The sequence below is a fragment of the Podarcis filfolensis genome, assembly GCF_964270895.1.
Source record: "Podarcis filfolensis genome assembly, chromosome: 1".
Classification (NCBI taxonomy): Eukaryota; Metazoa; Chordata; class Lepidosauria; order Squamata; family Lacertidae; genus Podarcis; species Podarcis filfolensis.
The window spans coordinates 2,375,379-2,391,647 of record NC_139604.1 but is presented as its reverse complement, the minus strand read 5'-3'; the positions used below and the strand labels follow the sequence as shown (position 1 = coordinate 2,391,647).

The 16,269-nt window shown below is 41.4% G+C and overlaps 1 protein-coding gene across 8 annotated transcripts in view; it reads left to right on the top strand.

The window, feature by feature from the left end:
- The window catches only part of IKZF2 (IKAROS family zinc finger 2), a 99,348-nt gene extending 83,443 nt beyond the window's left edge, over positions 1-15,905 (top strand). For 5 of the 8 annotated variants that reach the window (XM_083630610.1, XM_083630604.1, XM_083630605.1 and 2 more), the window contains 2 exons: positions 5,677-5,820; positions 11,172-15,905. In XM_083630610.1, the coding sequence (XP_083486736.1) occupies positions 5,677-5,820; positions 11,172-11,896 (869 nt within the window). In that variant the 3' untranslated portion in view covers positions 11,897-15,905. The remainder of the gene's footprint in view (positions 1-5,676; positions 5,821-11,171) is intronic. The other 3 variants (XM_083630608.1, XM_083630609.1, XM_083630607.1) reach the window with 1 other exon arrangement.
- The last annotated feature ends 364 nt before the right edge of the window (positions 15,906-16,269 follow it).

The following is a 16,269-nucleotide window of genomic DNA, read 5'->3' as shown; positions in this document are numbered from 1 at the left end:
GGCAACACAAGAATGGGAAAAAGTCACCCCTTCACAACAACTTTTTCTCTAGAACTATGAAGAGAACAGGAACCATAAGTCTGTCAGGAACTGTGGCAATCACAGTTAAATGAAACCAACTAGGCTTTAGTGCTATTTCAGTTTTGATTAATAAGCTTGTTGTGCTGCCCATAGAGATTTCTGGAGCCAGAATTCACAACCCACCATCACTGCTGCACTGGATTCTGGGGGCCCTTTGAATATTTGTGGAATGTCTGATTTTGTTCTTCGTTTGTTTTATTTTTGTCTAAAAAGAGTTGCTGAGACTCTTAGCACTCCCGGAAATCACACATCTGCCCTGAAAGACCTTCTCTCTAGTCTTTGATGTGTTGTACCTGGTTGTACCTGGATGATAGCTTTTCAGAGACTCAGAGGTCATATAATAACGGTAATTTCCTGCAGTACACAGTCATGTTTCCTCTCCTGCTATGGTTTCTAGTCAAACTGCTTTATTTATGGAGGCTTGTAATGATTCAGTCTATGATTCCCCTGGAAAGCCCCCAAAGCAGGAAAATCTGGAAGTATATTTATCTATGTTTCTGGTCCAGCTTTTGTGTGCTGCTATTGGATAGTGCCCATGAAACCTCTCCAGCCTCAGAGCAGTTTATTCATTATTTTCAGGGGTTAATTTTAGGTTTTTGTAGCATTCAAAAGGATTAGTTCTTATTTGAAGAAGCCCTCATGTCACACACACACCCTTTAATGCATTTGCCTGGGGAAATGTGCTCAAGAGACATACTTGTGCTTTGGGCCATTGTGTTGGTACATCAGTCAATGCACTCTGGCCCCAGAAATTATTGGCTGGCATGCCTAACTTAAATCCTGAATTTAAAGTCTTGTTTCAATATTCTATGACTGCGGTTACACCTGGGCAGGGGAAGAAATAGAGTAGCAGTGAACCTCTGTGTCCCACATTATGAACAGGACTGCTCAGAGACTCAGTCACTATCATTGTGGTTTTCTTTGGTTGTGTTTTATTATCTTGTTGTGCTATGTACTAGCATCCTCAAACATATGTGCATTACGCCTTGCTCGATTGCATGTCCATTGTAAAAATGAGCATTGTAAAAAATGTTGATTTAAATTAAAAACCTAATGCTGAAAACCTCTGCACTCTTACTTCATTGGGAATAAGACCTGTTGAACATAGTGGGCCTTATTTTTAAGAATGCATAGGCACAGGCTGCACAAATTCATAACAATTGCTTAGAAACTTTGAGTTGGTTTTGACTTAAACCCCACACCATCAGAGGGAAACAAGGATGCAGACTTTAATCATCTGCATATCTCAGTCATATTGAAAGAAGTAAATATGAGTTCTGGTTTTTATTGTTGTTATTTGAGCTTTCCAACCTTCCATTTATTTCTCTACTGGCAGTTGGACTCCTGTGGCAAATGAGCGATCTTTGTGTGTCTCAGCAAGAGCATACTGTGCAATTAAAAAAAAGAAAGTTTACAAAATAAATGAGGTTCTAACATTTGGCGTTCCTTGGCAGCCAACCCACAAATAGATAAATGGAATGGATTGTCAGTTGGACAGTTTCCATGAGCCAGAGATTTCCCTCCCACCCCCAGGAATCTTTTACCAGGAAGAGAAAGAGAAAGAACACACTCGTTTGTGGGTTCTCCTGCCCCTTTTATTTTTTATTTTAAATTTCCAGTATAAAGCTGTGATCACGTCAATGAAATCAGCGTAAGATGTGATTTACCTGTATTCATAAGCAAAAGGTACTTCTAAAGTTTAATGTGGAAGATCAAATCTCCCCGCCCTCTAATATCAGACATGGGTTGGACCAGTTACAGGTGTTCAGTGGTATTAATAGTTTCTGGGTTTCATAGCTAGGCCAGGCTCAAATGAAGTCATGTTTATAGCTCTCTTCTGAATTCCTGCTCTTTTGTCAGTTTCCCCTTTTAATTGTGGGAGTTGGGGGTTCATGAAAAGCCATTAGTAGGCAATGAATAATAGGAACTAATCAAAAGTAGTATTCCCTGCAAATCCTTCTCCACAGCCAGTCCCAAGCCAACATCAGACCCAGTTCAAGAAGAAGTGTCCCCGATGCAGAGAGCTTGTTGTGCTACAACTGAGCCTTCATGGCAGAACTCTCCCTCTCTCTTGCTGCTCCTTTCTCCAGCTCCACATGATGAAAATTTACAAAGGTCCTCAGAAGAGAAAATAGTCCAAACAAGATGTTACTGTACTTGGATAACCTGATTAGCAACTACATCTGGGGCATTAAAAATTAAATACCATGGGTAGTCGGGTGGAAATGACGGGTTTTAGCAAAACTGCAGCATGCAGGGAGGGGAGGTTAATTCTTCCCTCCCCAGCTCTGATCCCAATGAAAACTGCACATGTACACGCAGCCTAGTATTTCATTTTTGAAAACCCCAGATGTGGCAAAGTGTGTTGTTATCTTTTTCCAGGTGGTACTGAAAACGGGAATGAAAGAGGGAATAGGGTGTTGGGAAGGGAGGCAAAATGGACATTTTTAATGGTTGGATATGCATACTTAGTTTTAGCAGTCTCAGTATGAAATAGGGGTTTTGATGAGACATTTGAAGGATGAGAGGGAGAGGCAACGTCACATAGGTGTATTTGGAGGAGAGAAGCTCCAGTCCTGAGATGAGCAGCAAAGGAGGAAGTATAGAGTCTTCTGCAGGAGTGGGAGGTTTCTGGTTAGGCTAAAGGCCTGCTTTCACCTCGAGAAGACTAGCTCTGCCTATCTAGAGGTGAACAGAAAAGGAAGGAAGGCAGAGAAAAGGTTGGGGGCTTCTCTCAGACGCAATCTTCACTAAATAAGAAAGCTCCTGGATGACATATAAATTAGAGTGATTTATCAGAGTGTTTTCCTGGAAACCTGTTTTTCTTCTGTGCCAAGTTGTTGTGAGAAGTGCAAACAGAACAAAAGCAATGGGTGGGGGGTGGGCGTATAGCAGCATAGCTTTATACCAACTTCATAAACACTTACCAAAAAAAAAGTTCCCAAGTCATTCTAGCCTAAGTGTTCCTATTTTACTTCCATAGCCTCTGGAATTTAGGAGGACTGAAATGGCTTAAACAATTGAGCTGCTTTTCTGCCTAAGGGAGAAAAAAATTCAGTACCATTGCTCCACCCTTCAGCTGTATAGATAAATATCGTAACTATTTTTTTATAAAGTATTTGCTATGAGTATCTGATCAGAGGCAGGGCATCTAAAGAGGACTGATTTTGGGGAGCTGCAAGTTGCATGGCTAAACTCGTGGATTTTCAAAATGTGTGTCCCACTAAGCTGAATGCAGCCCAGCCCTGTTTGGCAGCTCTTCAGGGGCTTCCTAAGCCACCTGTGCTTGTTGCAGGCCTAGAGCTGCAGAAACTTGCAAACATCTGGCAAGCCACAAAATGTGGCTGGGGACATGCTCAGCTTGATGGGTTACGTATTGTGCAGGGATATCTTATATACTGTTGGAAGTAACAGAGCAATATGAAATTGAAAATAGTTCAGATGATTTTAGGGAGCCAGTAAATGGATAAAACTTCTGGATAAAACTTTTTCTCCAAGGTAGTATTGTCATTGTAAAGGGGACTGTTTTGTTGTTCTGGTGGTGGTGACTTCATTTGGAAGAATTATTAGCCAAATACATGGGGAAAGACGAATGAATTCTGCATTTTCAATTGTAGTCTTTAGCTTTGTTCCTCTAGTCATTTTTGCTAGTTTCATACTTTGAACTATCTTGTCTGGATCTTATAGAATAGTCAGTACGAAAGTGTTGCAATAATCTGCATTTAGTGTAGCCCTATGTCCTATGTTCAGTCTGAATTCACTAAGCCAGGAGGGCAGAATTGTGGTGGTGGTAAGACCCACTTCCAACCTACACACAATTCAGGAAACTGTCAAAACAGACCCTATGCCAGGACAAATCGTGAGACATACAGGTTTTGTTCTGACTGTCAGCTTTCTAGTGTCTGCACATGACTCAGAGGTGAGGCTGGCCACTGTGGTATTGTTCTTCACTCTTGTGCATTATACCTAACATATTAACTGTCTAAAAAGGGTGCCCCTTTAACCTAAATGTAAATGGTGTGCTTATCTCAGTAGTTCCGTGGTGTGCCCCCTCCCCCTGCCATTTTGTGGGATTCTTGAAGGGCTGCTGCCATGTTGTCTTGATAGCCAGTTTGCTAACAGCCCCTTGTTTCAGAAGACGGGGCTCACTATGTCAGGATAAAGGAATCATGTATGCAGCAGGCAAAGAGGAGTTTTCTTCAAGGGTCCTGGTTCAAGGAGTGACCCTTGGTGTCAGAAAGGCTGGTAGAAATGCACAAATGCCCCTATTTTCATCTCTGTAATGCAGGATAGGCTGTTTTGCTTTGCAAAGAAATATACTTCTCAAAGTTCTTGACATAATCATTTTTTCAGGAAATATGAGTATGTAATTCTGATGGCCTTACGGTCAGCATATCCAGCCTGAGAGAGCATGTGCAGAAGGAGGATCGATGAATATATTCGTATATACAGCTGCTTCGTATATACAGCTGTACACAAGGGATCTCTCCTGGCAACTGGGAACTTGCTTGTCTAGGTTTCCATCATGAAGAGGGAGTCAGTGTACAGTTGAACATATGTCTACTCCATGCATGCAATTTACAGAATGCGCATAGATCGGGAGAGATGGATCCAGCCAATGTGATCGTGTCTCTCTCACTCCTGCATCCATTCACTCACCCTGGATATGTTGTGAGAGCAGGGCTATAAACCTGGGGTGTTTTTCTTCTTCTTTCTTTTCTGTCTGAGGAAAAGGTTACATACCTTCACTCACTCACTCTTTCTTCCTTGGTCTACCCCCACCTACTGTATCCAGTCCCTCTCCCACTATGCCTTTGTTTAGATTACTCCATCTAGGCTTCATATTTTTCACCTTTCCAGGCCCTTCAATGCTCAGGCAGTCTAGGGTTGTCAGCTCCACTCACTACTGGGTAGAGGAACCATAGAATTTTGGAGCTGTGCTGCGTGCTGGTGAACGTGGAACCATTTTATAAATAAGCAATTGCAAACAAACAGAAATATTTTTTATTGGCTTCATTTCAGATAATAAATACAAAAGTATTTTAAAATGGCAGTTTCCCATTGTGTGTGATTAACCTTAAGCATCATTTCTTTGATTCATAAGCAGAATTAATAAATTGGGGGGATTCTGGAAAACATGTGGCATGTTATTTATGTAGTGCATAAACATGGTGTCAGTCTGATGTTGCTGGACTTCAGCACCCACAATCCTTGACCACCACATGCTGGAGTTCAGGAACGTTTGGAGTGCACACCATGTTGACTCCTCATAATGTAGTGGCTTGTAGAAGCAATTCACATGTCCGTAGCTTTTAACCTAGCTCACCAATCCCAGATCTCCTTTCCCCAATAGTGGAGTTGTTTCTTCATGCTCCACAGCCACCTTCAGTTGCAAAGAGCCCTTGCCCAGAAGGTTATTAGAGCCAAAGGCCAAGAGCATCATTAAACGACTCCCCAGACTTTCTAGTGCTTCTATGGGCACGCATTGACTAATTATAGTTTGCAAACCTCAAAAATGTTGACCACTTTTATTTACTTAATTTCTCCTGGAAGTGTAGGTAGCTCTATCTGATTTGGCTTTTTGGTTTTATGTAGTATCTACTATGGAAGATGGTAAGGAACAAGATCCTGGGATGGACAACAATGTTACTCTGGTGCCTTTTGAAAGACCTGCTGTTATAGAGAAGCTGACAAGCAACATGGGAAAGCGTAAAAGCTCCACCCCACAGAAGTTTGTGGGTAAGCGTCAGATGAGCATGTTGTTGTTTGTAGCAAAAAAAGGGGGTAGTTCATTGTTATATCCTAAGCTCTTAAATGTTCTAATGTAGGGATGGCACAATCAGAATGAGACATACCTGGGGGAGGGGGAGCTGAGGATTAGAGAAGTGCATAGGCTATGGGGCCAGAGCCATGCAATTTGACCTGCAGTATAGAACCCAGGAACTGCTGAAAGCCGAAGATTCATTCATATATATATATACCAGATTGCTTAAGAGCTCCATAGAGAACATTTGCTTACTCTGTGATATGCAAAATTTTAAAAACCCATATTCCATTTCTAGTAGTGTTTCCCTAACAGTGTTATGTGGTACAACACTGTTCTGATGCACACTGTTAAAAGAGTGCTGTTTCTTTAGTTCTGTCTGAACTACAACTGGCCTCTTCTTCGTGTAGAATGACATTTTCTCATATATTTCCAGAGCTATCAGCGATATCGGATAGGCTGCTCAATCAATTGTGCACGCGCACACATTTTGTTTCTGTTATTCAAAAGACCTAGAAAGGTGCAGGAGAATCTTTGAGTTTCCAGGGACACAATCGATGGCCAGGAGTGGCCGGCACAGTGGGCCAGAGCTGCCACTGGCCTCCGGACATCCAAGTCATTGCTGCTTACCACAGTGGTTTGGGGGCAGGGCAGCTGACCTTCCCCCTGTGGGAGGCAACACCACACCAGCTACTCCTCTGGATGACTGACATGGCTGGCCTTTGTATATGGTCATATGAAAGCATATAAGATGTTGGGGAATAGGTAAGAAACCCAGCTGGATGGACTGAGCGGGATAGATAGTGGGGAAAGACTAGGAGTGCAGGGGCATTGCTAGGGGGTAGCCCACTGGTCCCTCCCCCCCCCCCCATTTTGTTTTGTTTTACTTTTTAAGAAGAAGCTACTTTGCTTTACAGGCCTAGTCACCCACCATCTTACTTTGCTCAGAGAGCTGAACTTACATCTATATATGCAAGTTAGCATATATGATTTTTATAAAAATTGTTGTTGTGCCTGTGCCCTGAGTCTCTTAAGCTCCTGGGGGGAATATATTAGTTGCACTTCAAGTAAATGTTGGGAAAATCACACACTTAACAGTTTTTGCATGAAGCCTCATTGCATGCTCTGCATAAATAGAGGTATAAAAGAATTCCCCCACAAGATGTTCACAGCCCCAGTTCTCTAGCTGTGTGCGTTCAGAGGAGACGGGAGTCCTTCCCACAGGACAATTAGTAATAGATGGCCTTGTGAGCAGTGAGAGGAGAATTTCCAACTAGAAAAGGCTGTGAGGTGAACTTCACTTGTATCCCTCTCTCTTACTTGTCTTTAAAGATTTGTTCTGTTGACTGAGTCACGTGGTGGTTCAAACTCTAGTCTTGCATTTATGTAGACATTTTGCCTACCCTGTCATTGGGTGCTTATGCTGTCCTGGCATGTGAGCCATAGCAACGCCGTTCCATAATGCGAGAAACCCAGAACCACGAGAGCAGAATCCATATTGGGATTCCTCTTCCTCCTGCTCCTCACATCAGCACTAGCCCATTTTCCAAAGGATTAAAGTGACCCTGTACTTTGCATGTTGTTTTGATGGCAAACAACAGATCAGCACTACTGAAGTTCCCATGCCATCAAGGTAGCATAAGAGCTCCGTGTGAGGTTCAGTATGAGTAACAATTTTTACCTTATCCTTGTGAAATTTAAATCATAATTATGGCTGTTTTATGGATGAGGAATTGAGGCGCCAAGAGTTGTATGTCAGCCAGTAACACTTGGTGTACATGGAGAGGAAATGACCCAAGTCAAAGTTGGTTTCATGTTCAGTGGAGTAGACAATTTTGTTCATAATAGATAATCATGTGTAAAACAATGTGCCCAGTTCTTTTTTTAAAAAAAGTTTGCAAATTCCGAAATGGCATCATGATAATTATGAGAAGGGCCAGGTGTCTTTCAGGAATCATTTATACTCTCTTCCTCTTCTTCTTCTTCTTCTTCTTCTTCTTCTTCTTCTTCTTCTTCTTCTTCTTCTTCTTCTTCTTCGCGATCACTCGTAGCTGAGTAAGATTGCCTTCCATAAACACGGTTTTAACAATGAGTCTGTAAGTGACTGTGGAGGCCAATTCTGGATCCACACGTCCTTCTACAGTGGGGACATTGGTTTCCGGACGGGAGTTAATCATGGTGTGGATTTGCCCAGCGTGCCTTCCTCTTAGGACGTTTCTCACTTGCGTCCTGAGTTCAAGTGTCTTCAAAGCCCATGACACCTTTGGTAAAGGCTGTTCTCCAACTGGAGCACTTGCAGACCAGTGTTTCCCTGTTGTCAGTGTTTATACTACATTTTTTAAAGATTTGCCTTGAGACAGTCTTTAAACCTCTTTTGTTGACCACCAGCATTACGCTTTCCATTTTAAAGTTCGGAATAGAGTAGTTGCTTTGGAAAAAGATCATCAGGCATCGGCACAACATGACCAGTCCTTAACAACACATTAATGTTCAGAACCCATTAAAAAAGGTGCATTATTTCTTTTTAACAAGTAGGGGAATGAAGCTGAGAGACAGTTACCTTTCTTGCTTTTATCTACTAGGTGCATAGAGCTTAGGTGAAATTTGATTTCAGATTGGTTAGCCAGCCACCCCCAACCCCAGCACAATGGGCACCAACTAGCAGATGATACAATAGATCTGGAATTTCAGAGAAAGGTGTCACACTCTGGCACAGAGACAGCTAGAAGCGCAGGCCCTTCTAGTCAGTAGACTGACCTTTCACTCTCTGGTGAAACCTGCCGGTGGTATTCTGAGCTGAGCAATCTCAGTGTTACGGTTGAAATTTCAGAAGAAAGGAAGGAAAGTGTCATGCTTCCAATGTAGGAAAAAGTTGAAACAGACTAAACAAGACCTGGTAATCAGTATTCATGTCACAGAGTGAAACTGCGTGAAACTAATGTCTGTTCCCCCACCTTCATAATACAAGTTTAACCCTAAAACCTTCACAAGACAAGGAACAGTGTGCATGTAAATTTCTTCTGATGCTGTATTAAAAACAGTCAGTTTTAGCAACATACTAATACAATATTTTTACCTTTTTCCATTGTACAAGGGTCATTCCGTTAGAGAATTACAACTATACAGTGATAGCTATAAAAAAAATCCTTCTGTGGTAGCATTTTAGCAGCTCCTCTATGGCAGCATGTTTCTGACTAAAAACACTTGTGAACATTACATTTGTTGAAGGGCACCAGTGTGAATTTATGGGTGCAACTTCACCTTGGAAGCAAGGGGATGGGAAGAAGGACAGTGTTTTCCAGATGGCATAATATGATGTGGTTAATTGGATCTCAGTAGCTAGTTACTTTAGCTAATGGAGCAGTTATTATGGCAGTAAAGGATAGAAAAGTACATCATTTTAATCATAGTGAAAATTCCTCAACTAGGCAACATATTAGGTTTTGAAAACCTGCAGTGAATAATGCTCTTCAGACTGATGAGCTTGCTTGGATTTATGAACTAAAAAATAGTTTACCTTTTATGCATATAACATAGTTTTTTAAAAAACTTATTTTCTTGAATAATTTTGTGGTTTTTATGAGGTGTGTGATTGGCAGCCATCAATTTATTAATGACTGCTTCTGAATCATATTGGTACCCTGACCACTTTGGCACACAGAATCTTACCCATGTTACGATCTGAGATGCCAGGGCTTGTTTCAAAAGTTGATAATCCCAGGTCATTATCATGAATCATAATTTAAAGGGGGAGGGGGACAAGATGATGTCCCTGTGGCACTTGAGAGCATTGTGCAATCCTTCCGCAGTCTCTACTGGAATGAAGACACAAAACATTATTTGGTGTGTATGGCACCCAAGATTCAGCTTGTATCTGTATTTGTGAGGTCTTTTTTTTTTTAATCCAATATATTTCTGAGTTGCTCTTTGCTCTCCCTGCTTCAGTCTGTATCAGGTTCCAAGCTGATGTGCAGAAAGGATTCCCCCTTCACTGTAATGATGAATCGGAAAATGACTATAATAACTGTTCCCTCTTTTGGCCAAAGTGAATAAAAGTTTCAGGCACAGGAACCTCTCCAGAGTATGTTAAGCCTGCCAAATTGCAGACAAATAGGTTCAGGGGCATTTTTGAGGGAAAGAAAAGTGATCATTTTCTTCTATAATCCATATTAGTTTCATATATTGGAAGTGAGGGCAAGGGTTTGTCGCTTGGTCTTCATTTATTATAATAAAGAGGTAGCCATTCTTGGTGTGTATTCTTGCCTGAACATTAAAAGAAAACATCTGCATCTTCACACTGGCATTTCTAGTGCTAGCCCTTGCAGACCTTCAAACCTTGCCCCAGGTTGGTCAGATGTTTCCTGCTGGATGTCCCCTGCCTTGGGGTAGTTGCATTGCCATCCGTGTGTCCCCATCCCAGCTAAAGGCGGGGGGGGGGGGGAGCAAAACTGCCATTGCTAGAGGACCAGCATTCCCATTCACTATTTAGGAGTATTTTAAAGATATACATGGTGTATTTTATGTTTGTATGTTTCCTTCAGATTTGGCAAGAGGCATGGAAATATAAATGTGAAGTGAGAATTAGCTCACATTGATCCTATCCACATTTTGAGCAAAGTATACTGAAGTGCATTAACCACTTTGTGGAACCTTTGTATCGGTTATGGACTGAAGTTACAAGCTCTAAACCACAGAAACTGTATTCAGACATTAGCAAGGGGAAGAAGCAACACGGGGTCAGCCAGGTCATGCATTCAGCACCATTCCCAAGGCCATGTAAATCTCCCAGCTCCTCCTGTAATGAGAATGGACTTATGCAGCAGGAATCCTTTCGTGTCCATTGATACTTCCTAAGAAGCTGAGAACCCCTAAAATATCAGGGTTCTTAGTCAAGGGCGAAGCCTTCATGGATGCCTAAGGCTCCCTGCTACAGAAATTCACTCTTATCACAAGAGAGGCCAAGAGCGACCTTGGAAATGGGCCTAAACACACAGTCCCATCGCTCCACTGCACTGCAGTGCCACAGAAAGAATGTAGTTAGGGAACTGTGGGAACTGTGGACTCAAAAAGATTGAAAACCATCAGGCTAGAGTGTTAAGTCAAACTGAAAATCCATAGGATGATTTTCCCCATTCCTTTTTCACTTTGATTCCACTCTTGCTAATTTAGTGTAATAAATTTAATTTAATAAATTTAATAATGTAATAAATTTAATTTAGTTCAGAGTCCTGCCTTACAAAATGGATGCACAAAACATCTCTGTATTTTCATGTTTAATAACAGATTGTTTCCTTATTGTTTCTCTATTGTTGTTCTTCTCATGTAGGTGAGAAGCTCATAAGATACGGTTACCCTGATATACATTTTGACACGAACTTGCCCTATGAGAGAGATACTGAGCTGATGCAGACTCACATGATGGACCAAGCGATCAACAACGCCATTTCTTACCTTGGGGCAGAGGCACTTCACCCCCTGATGCAGCACACGCCAAGCACAATTGCTGATGTAGCCCCCGTCATAAGTTCAGCTTATGCTCAGGTCTACAACCCTAACAGGATAGAAAGACCAATGAGCAGAGAAACTACCGACAGCAATGAAAACAACATGGATGGCCCCATCTCCCTCATCAGACCAAAGAGTCAGCCCCAGGAAAGAGAGGCTTCTCCCAGCAATAGTTGCCTGGATTCCTCTGACTCAGAGAGCAGCCACGAAGACCACCAGTCCTACCAGGAAAACCCTGCCTTAAATCCCAAAAGGAAGCAAAGCCCAGCTTACATGAAGGAGGACTCCAAGGCTTTGGATGTCACGAAAGCATCTAAGGGCTCTTTAAAGGATATCTACAAAGTTTTCAACGGAGAAGGAGAGCAGATAAGGGCCTTTAAGTGTGAGCACTGCCGAGTTCTTTTCCTAGACCATGTCATGTACACCATCCACATGGGGTGTCATGGCTATCGGGACCCATTAGAATGCAACATTTGTGGCTACCGGAGCCAGGACCGCTATGAGTTCTCCTCACACATTGTTCGAGGAGAGCACACGTTCCACTAGGCCTTCTCTTCCAAAGGGGACTCTGAGGTGGGGGGCGGGGACCCGCAGACACTGCACATGAAGAAATACTGCACTTACAATTCCACTTTTCCTCAGACGTTGACACACCTTTTGTTGTTGTTGTTATTTTTGTTGCTTTTTTAAAAAAACAAAACTTTATTTTTGTTGTTATCCTTACTGGACCCAGTCTCACTTGGTACCAGTGATAAGGAAGAAAGGAAGGAAATAAGGAAGGCAAGGGACTAGAGTAGTTCTGTTGTTATTGTTGCTTTTGCTCTGAAAACTGGTGTTAACTGTTTCAGTGGAAATCGAAAGGCAGTCCATTTCTGTCAGGTTTTTTTCTCTGTACGTTTTGTAATACCTTGGGTACTGCTGAACTCTACTAGGTGCTCTAACATCTTAGCAAATTGTCAGCTTTTGGTAAACAATTTCAGGTAAACACATTTCAGAGGAAAGCCCTTTCAAATATGTAGATACATTTTGGGGGTTGAGAATTGGGAGTGGAATATTATTTTGCAAAATTGTCCATCATGGGTGTGGGGAGGTTTAGTATAAAGCCAACCCAAATTCTTTAGATTTAGGAGCACAAGCAAATACCATTATTCACTCAGACATTACTTCCTACAGTGAACTACTTTCCTTGGGGTTCTGTGTTGCTTTTCTTGAATATAAATGAAATGCTTAGGTTTAATACTGAAACAATAAAATAGAAGCTTGATTTTATATTTATGACGAGACATCCTGCAGGACACTTGGAAGTCCTACAATATTATTTTACTCATCCTGACATGCACTTTTAAAACAAAGGGCAAGAGAATTACTGAGATGTTCTTGTGTCATAAATATTAATTTCCCAGCTTCATCCAGGCACTTAATTAGTTGGGCCCTGTGTACAATGAAAGATATTTTCAAAACTAGTGGAGATCTATGCATGTTTACTCAGAAGTAAGCTCCACTGAGTTCAGCAGGAGTTTCCTTCCTAGTAAGTGTGATTAGAAATGCAGTTTTAGAGGTGCAAATGTCAAGTTTTATGTAACAGATTCTGCTGCTTAACAGTCTTGGGCATACTAATCAGAAATGCATTTTAATGATGAAATGTTTCTATTTTTCATTTTATTCTCTGCAGTGTTAATTGCTCAACAGCCATCTAAAATTAGACTTAAAGTTAGCAGAGCATCATGGATTGGGGGTGCTTCTGTCATTCTGAATGCTGTGTGGCAGTTGCTGGGGTGGCACTGCTTATCTGACCTTCTGCCACTGCTGTTGCCGTCGTGGCAGCAAGCTCAGTGTGGTGCAAACACACCAGCAGGAGAACCCGATTGGCTCCACCATTGCCTCCCCCCCTCCCACTCCTGGTATGTCCCAGCAGCGTCAGGGACAGGATGTCTGGGAAGCAGCCCCACCCCTCCAACCTGATCTTACTGCAGTGGCGGTTGATTCATGTTTCAGTCAACATTTCTAGTTTACATATGCAAAGATTTCCAGAGAATATTAGAACTGCTTCACACATGGTATTTTTTCTACACAAATTTTGGGTTGGGGGGCACTTCCATGTTTTGTAAAAAATTCACAAATGTCTATTTTGCCACAAGTAAACATATGAAACCCATGGTATGTGGTTTCCATCTATCTAGCCATAATAAAATAGATACTTCTTTCGTGAATGACAGTATATGTAAGGATAAATGGAATTCTGACAACATACAGGAAAACAATTGTGTGTGAAGCAATCTTAATTACCTCTTCTCTCTCCCTCTCTAGTGTCTCTCACACACACAAACGTCTCCCATCTAGTTGCTGTGTACTTGGGAGTTCACAGCCAGTTGTAAATTCTGCTCACATTTGCAAATGAGAGATACTGCCCTCATATTGTTTAAATGACCATTCATTTCAAGCTAAAATAGAACTAAGTCAAGAACCCTAATTTATCTGGAGGATAATTTATTGACTAGCAACTCACTTCAGTTTCTAGTTAATTCCCTGATCATTAGCATATGAGAAATTAAACTAAATTAAGAGATTACAAATCTTGAGGTTGTGTAAATGAGCCCTCCGTTGACTGTACTTAGGTGAGCTAGATTCTGAACTTTTATTTTTAATAGGTTTGTGGGTTTTTTGCTTAGAGATACTGTTTTGCTTTAAAAAACAACAACAGTGGCTACCTCACTTTTTTTTTTTTACATCCTTAGTTGTTTTCCCAACCTTTGGGTTGAGATGTTTGCACATCTTGTTGTTAAACAAAGAGAGTAGTTAAAAGTGGTGCATGCAATTGAATTAGATAAGGTTTTAAGGTTGTTTCTTAAATCTTGAGCAGACTATTTATAGTTTTTTGTTTTTATATATTTTTCTTCAGCCTATTAGAATAAACACAAGGTAGTCAACTCATTCAGTTTTTAAAAGTATCTGAAGAATGAATCCTCTCTCAGTGCAAGATGAGAAGGATGGGCAACTGTCCTAGTTTGCTTTATGTGGGTCCACGGCAGCATTGATTCAAACTCAAAATGTCCCATATGGTGGTTGCAAGTGGAAGTAGTTATGGATCTTAGAAATGTGTTTCTAGACATGTTTATGAGCCATCTGACTACAGTAAAACCAAAAGGGTGACTCTTGTCAGTATATGTGCTCATCATCTATGCCTCTCTGGTAGGAGGGCTTGGTCGTGTTGCTTTGCTTACCTTTCCAGGTCTGCAGCTATAGCAGAAAGGAACTGTGTGATTTAAGATTTCCTGCAGGAAACATGTTTGGCTGGTTCAATCTATGTTTCAAGGGTAGAGCATTCTGCAGTTGTTATGCAGAAGCTACTAAAAGTTTCATTAATAAACTCGTCTAAAATGCAAGAAGAAATATTGATGTGATGTAAGGATTTCCTGGCAGGAAATCTTAGGGCAAAATGGTGAGTTCTGACCACATTTGTATAGTTGGCCTCTTAATTTTTACTTAATCTTTTATTCCAGGATGAAAAATTACTATGTCAAAGCCCTGAATTATCCAGGTGCTCTTTTATTGACTGACAGCTCACTTTGACTTATGATTGCTCCCTTAAGCATGTTTTAAATGAGAGTTTAAATTAATTAAGAGGTTACTATTTTCATATTGTGATGGTGTAAACAAATTTTCATTTTTTACTGATCTACTTTTACAATAGATCTACACACCCACACCCAAATTGCTCTTTGAACTATTCTTAACCCAACAAGCAGCTTGGCAATCAGGCAAAAGGCTTTTCACAAGGAAAAAGCAACCAGTTCCTTCTGTTTCCACTCTACCCTGGTTGCCAGTCTGCTTTATGACCTAAAGCAGGTTGGGAATATTCTAAAAAAACACCGCTCAGAAAAAAACAAAACAATGGGTGCACACCTGAAACACACTCAGTTGCCTCTTTGGATTCCAGTCCCTGTCTTTTTCAACCGAATGGTTTTATAATCTCCCTTTGTCCTTGTAATTTGCAATCATGGTACAGGCAGAGCTCAGGAAAGACTATTCCTTCTTGCTCTCAGTCGTGCAGGTCACATTCTGAACGACTATTTCCCCCACTCCCCCAACTGATTCCACTGAAAAGCTTCCATGCCTGAAGGCAGCTGTCAAAAAGCTGTTCACAAAGATGACTATTGAAAGTAAAGTTGTGTCCGCACCGAATCAGCCCCACCAGTGCATTGCACCGCATGATGTGCACTTTCACAGTTGTTGGAAGAACTCAGAGAGCAAGAAGCTTATACAGTCCAATCACAAAATAGGTCTTTGGGGGGCGGGCAGCTCTAGCATGCTTTTTGTTTCCCATAGAAATGTGTCCATCAGCATCCTTGAAGGGTTTCAGAAGGACAGGGTGTGAGATCCCGGAATGGGGCATATGTTGCCAGGAACTCCTCTGTCAAACTGGGCTATATGAGGCAGGTGGGGAAGTGTCATTCCTGCTGATTAATGTTAGAGATGAGAGTAAAGAGGCATCGCTTTCTGTACTGATCTGTTTTCAATAAGCAAAATTATTTGCTGAAGAAAAAACAGTATATTTGACATTGGTCTTCCTGGCTTAGCAATATCAGAAAACCTTTGTTTTATGTAAGATCTGTCAGAAGAGCAATACTATGGTCTGGAGAGAGCTGGGTGCAGGAATCCTACCTCTGCATTACATATGTCCTTATAACCTCCCTATTTGTTCTATTTGGCTCTGTGTCAGTGCTGATTTAGCCACAGAACTGTGAGTCCATTGACCTGATATATCCCAGCCTAATAAAATGCAGGCTTTCTGACACCTCCTGCACATAAACAAGTCATTATATTGGCAGTTTGAACAATGGGAGGTAGCCACAAGTCCAGGGTTTTTAGGGGAAAGGGGATCTATTCAGATATCTTACTTATCCTGGAATTAATGACCA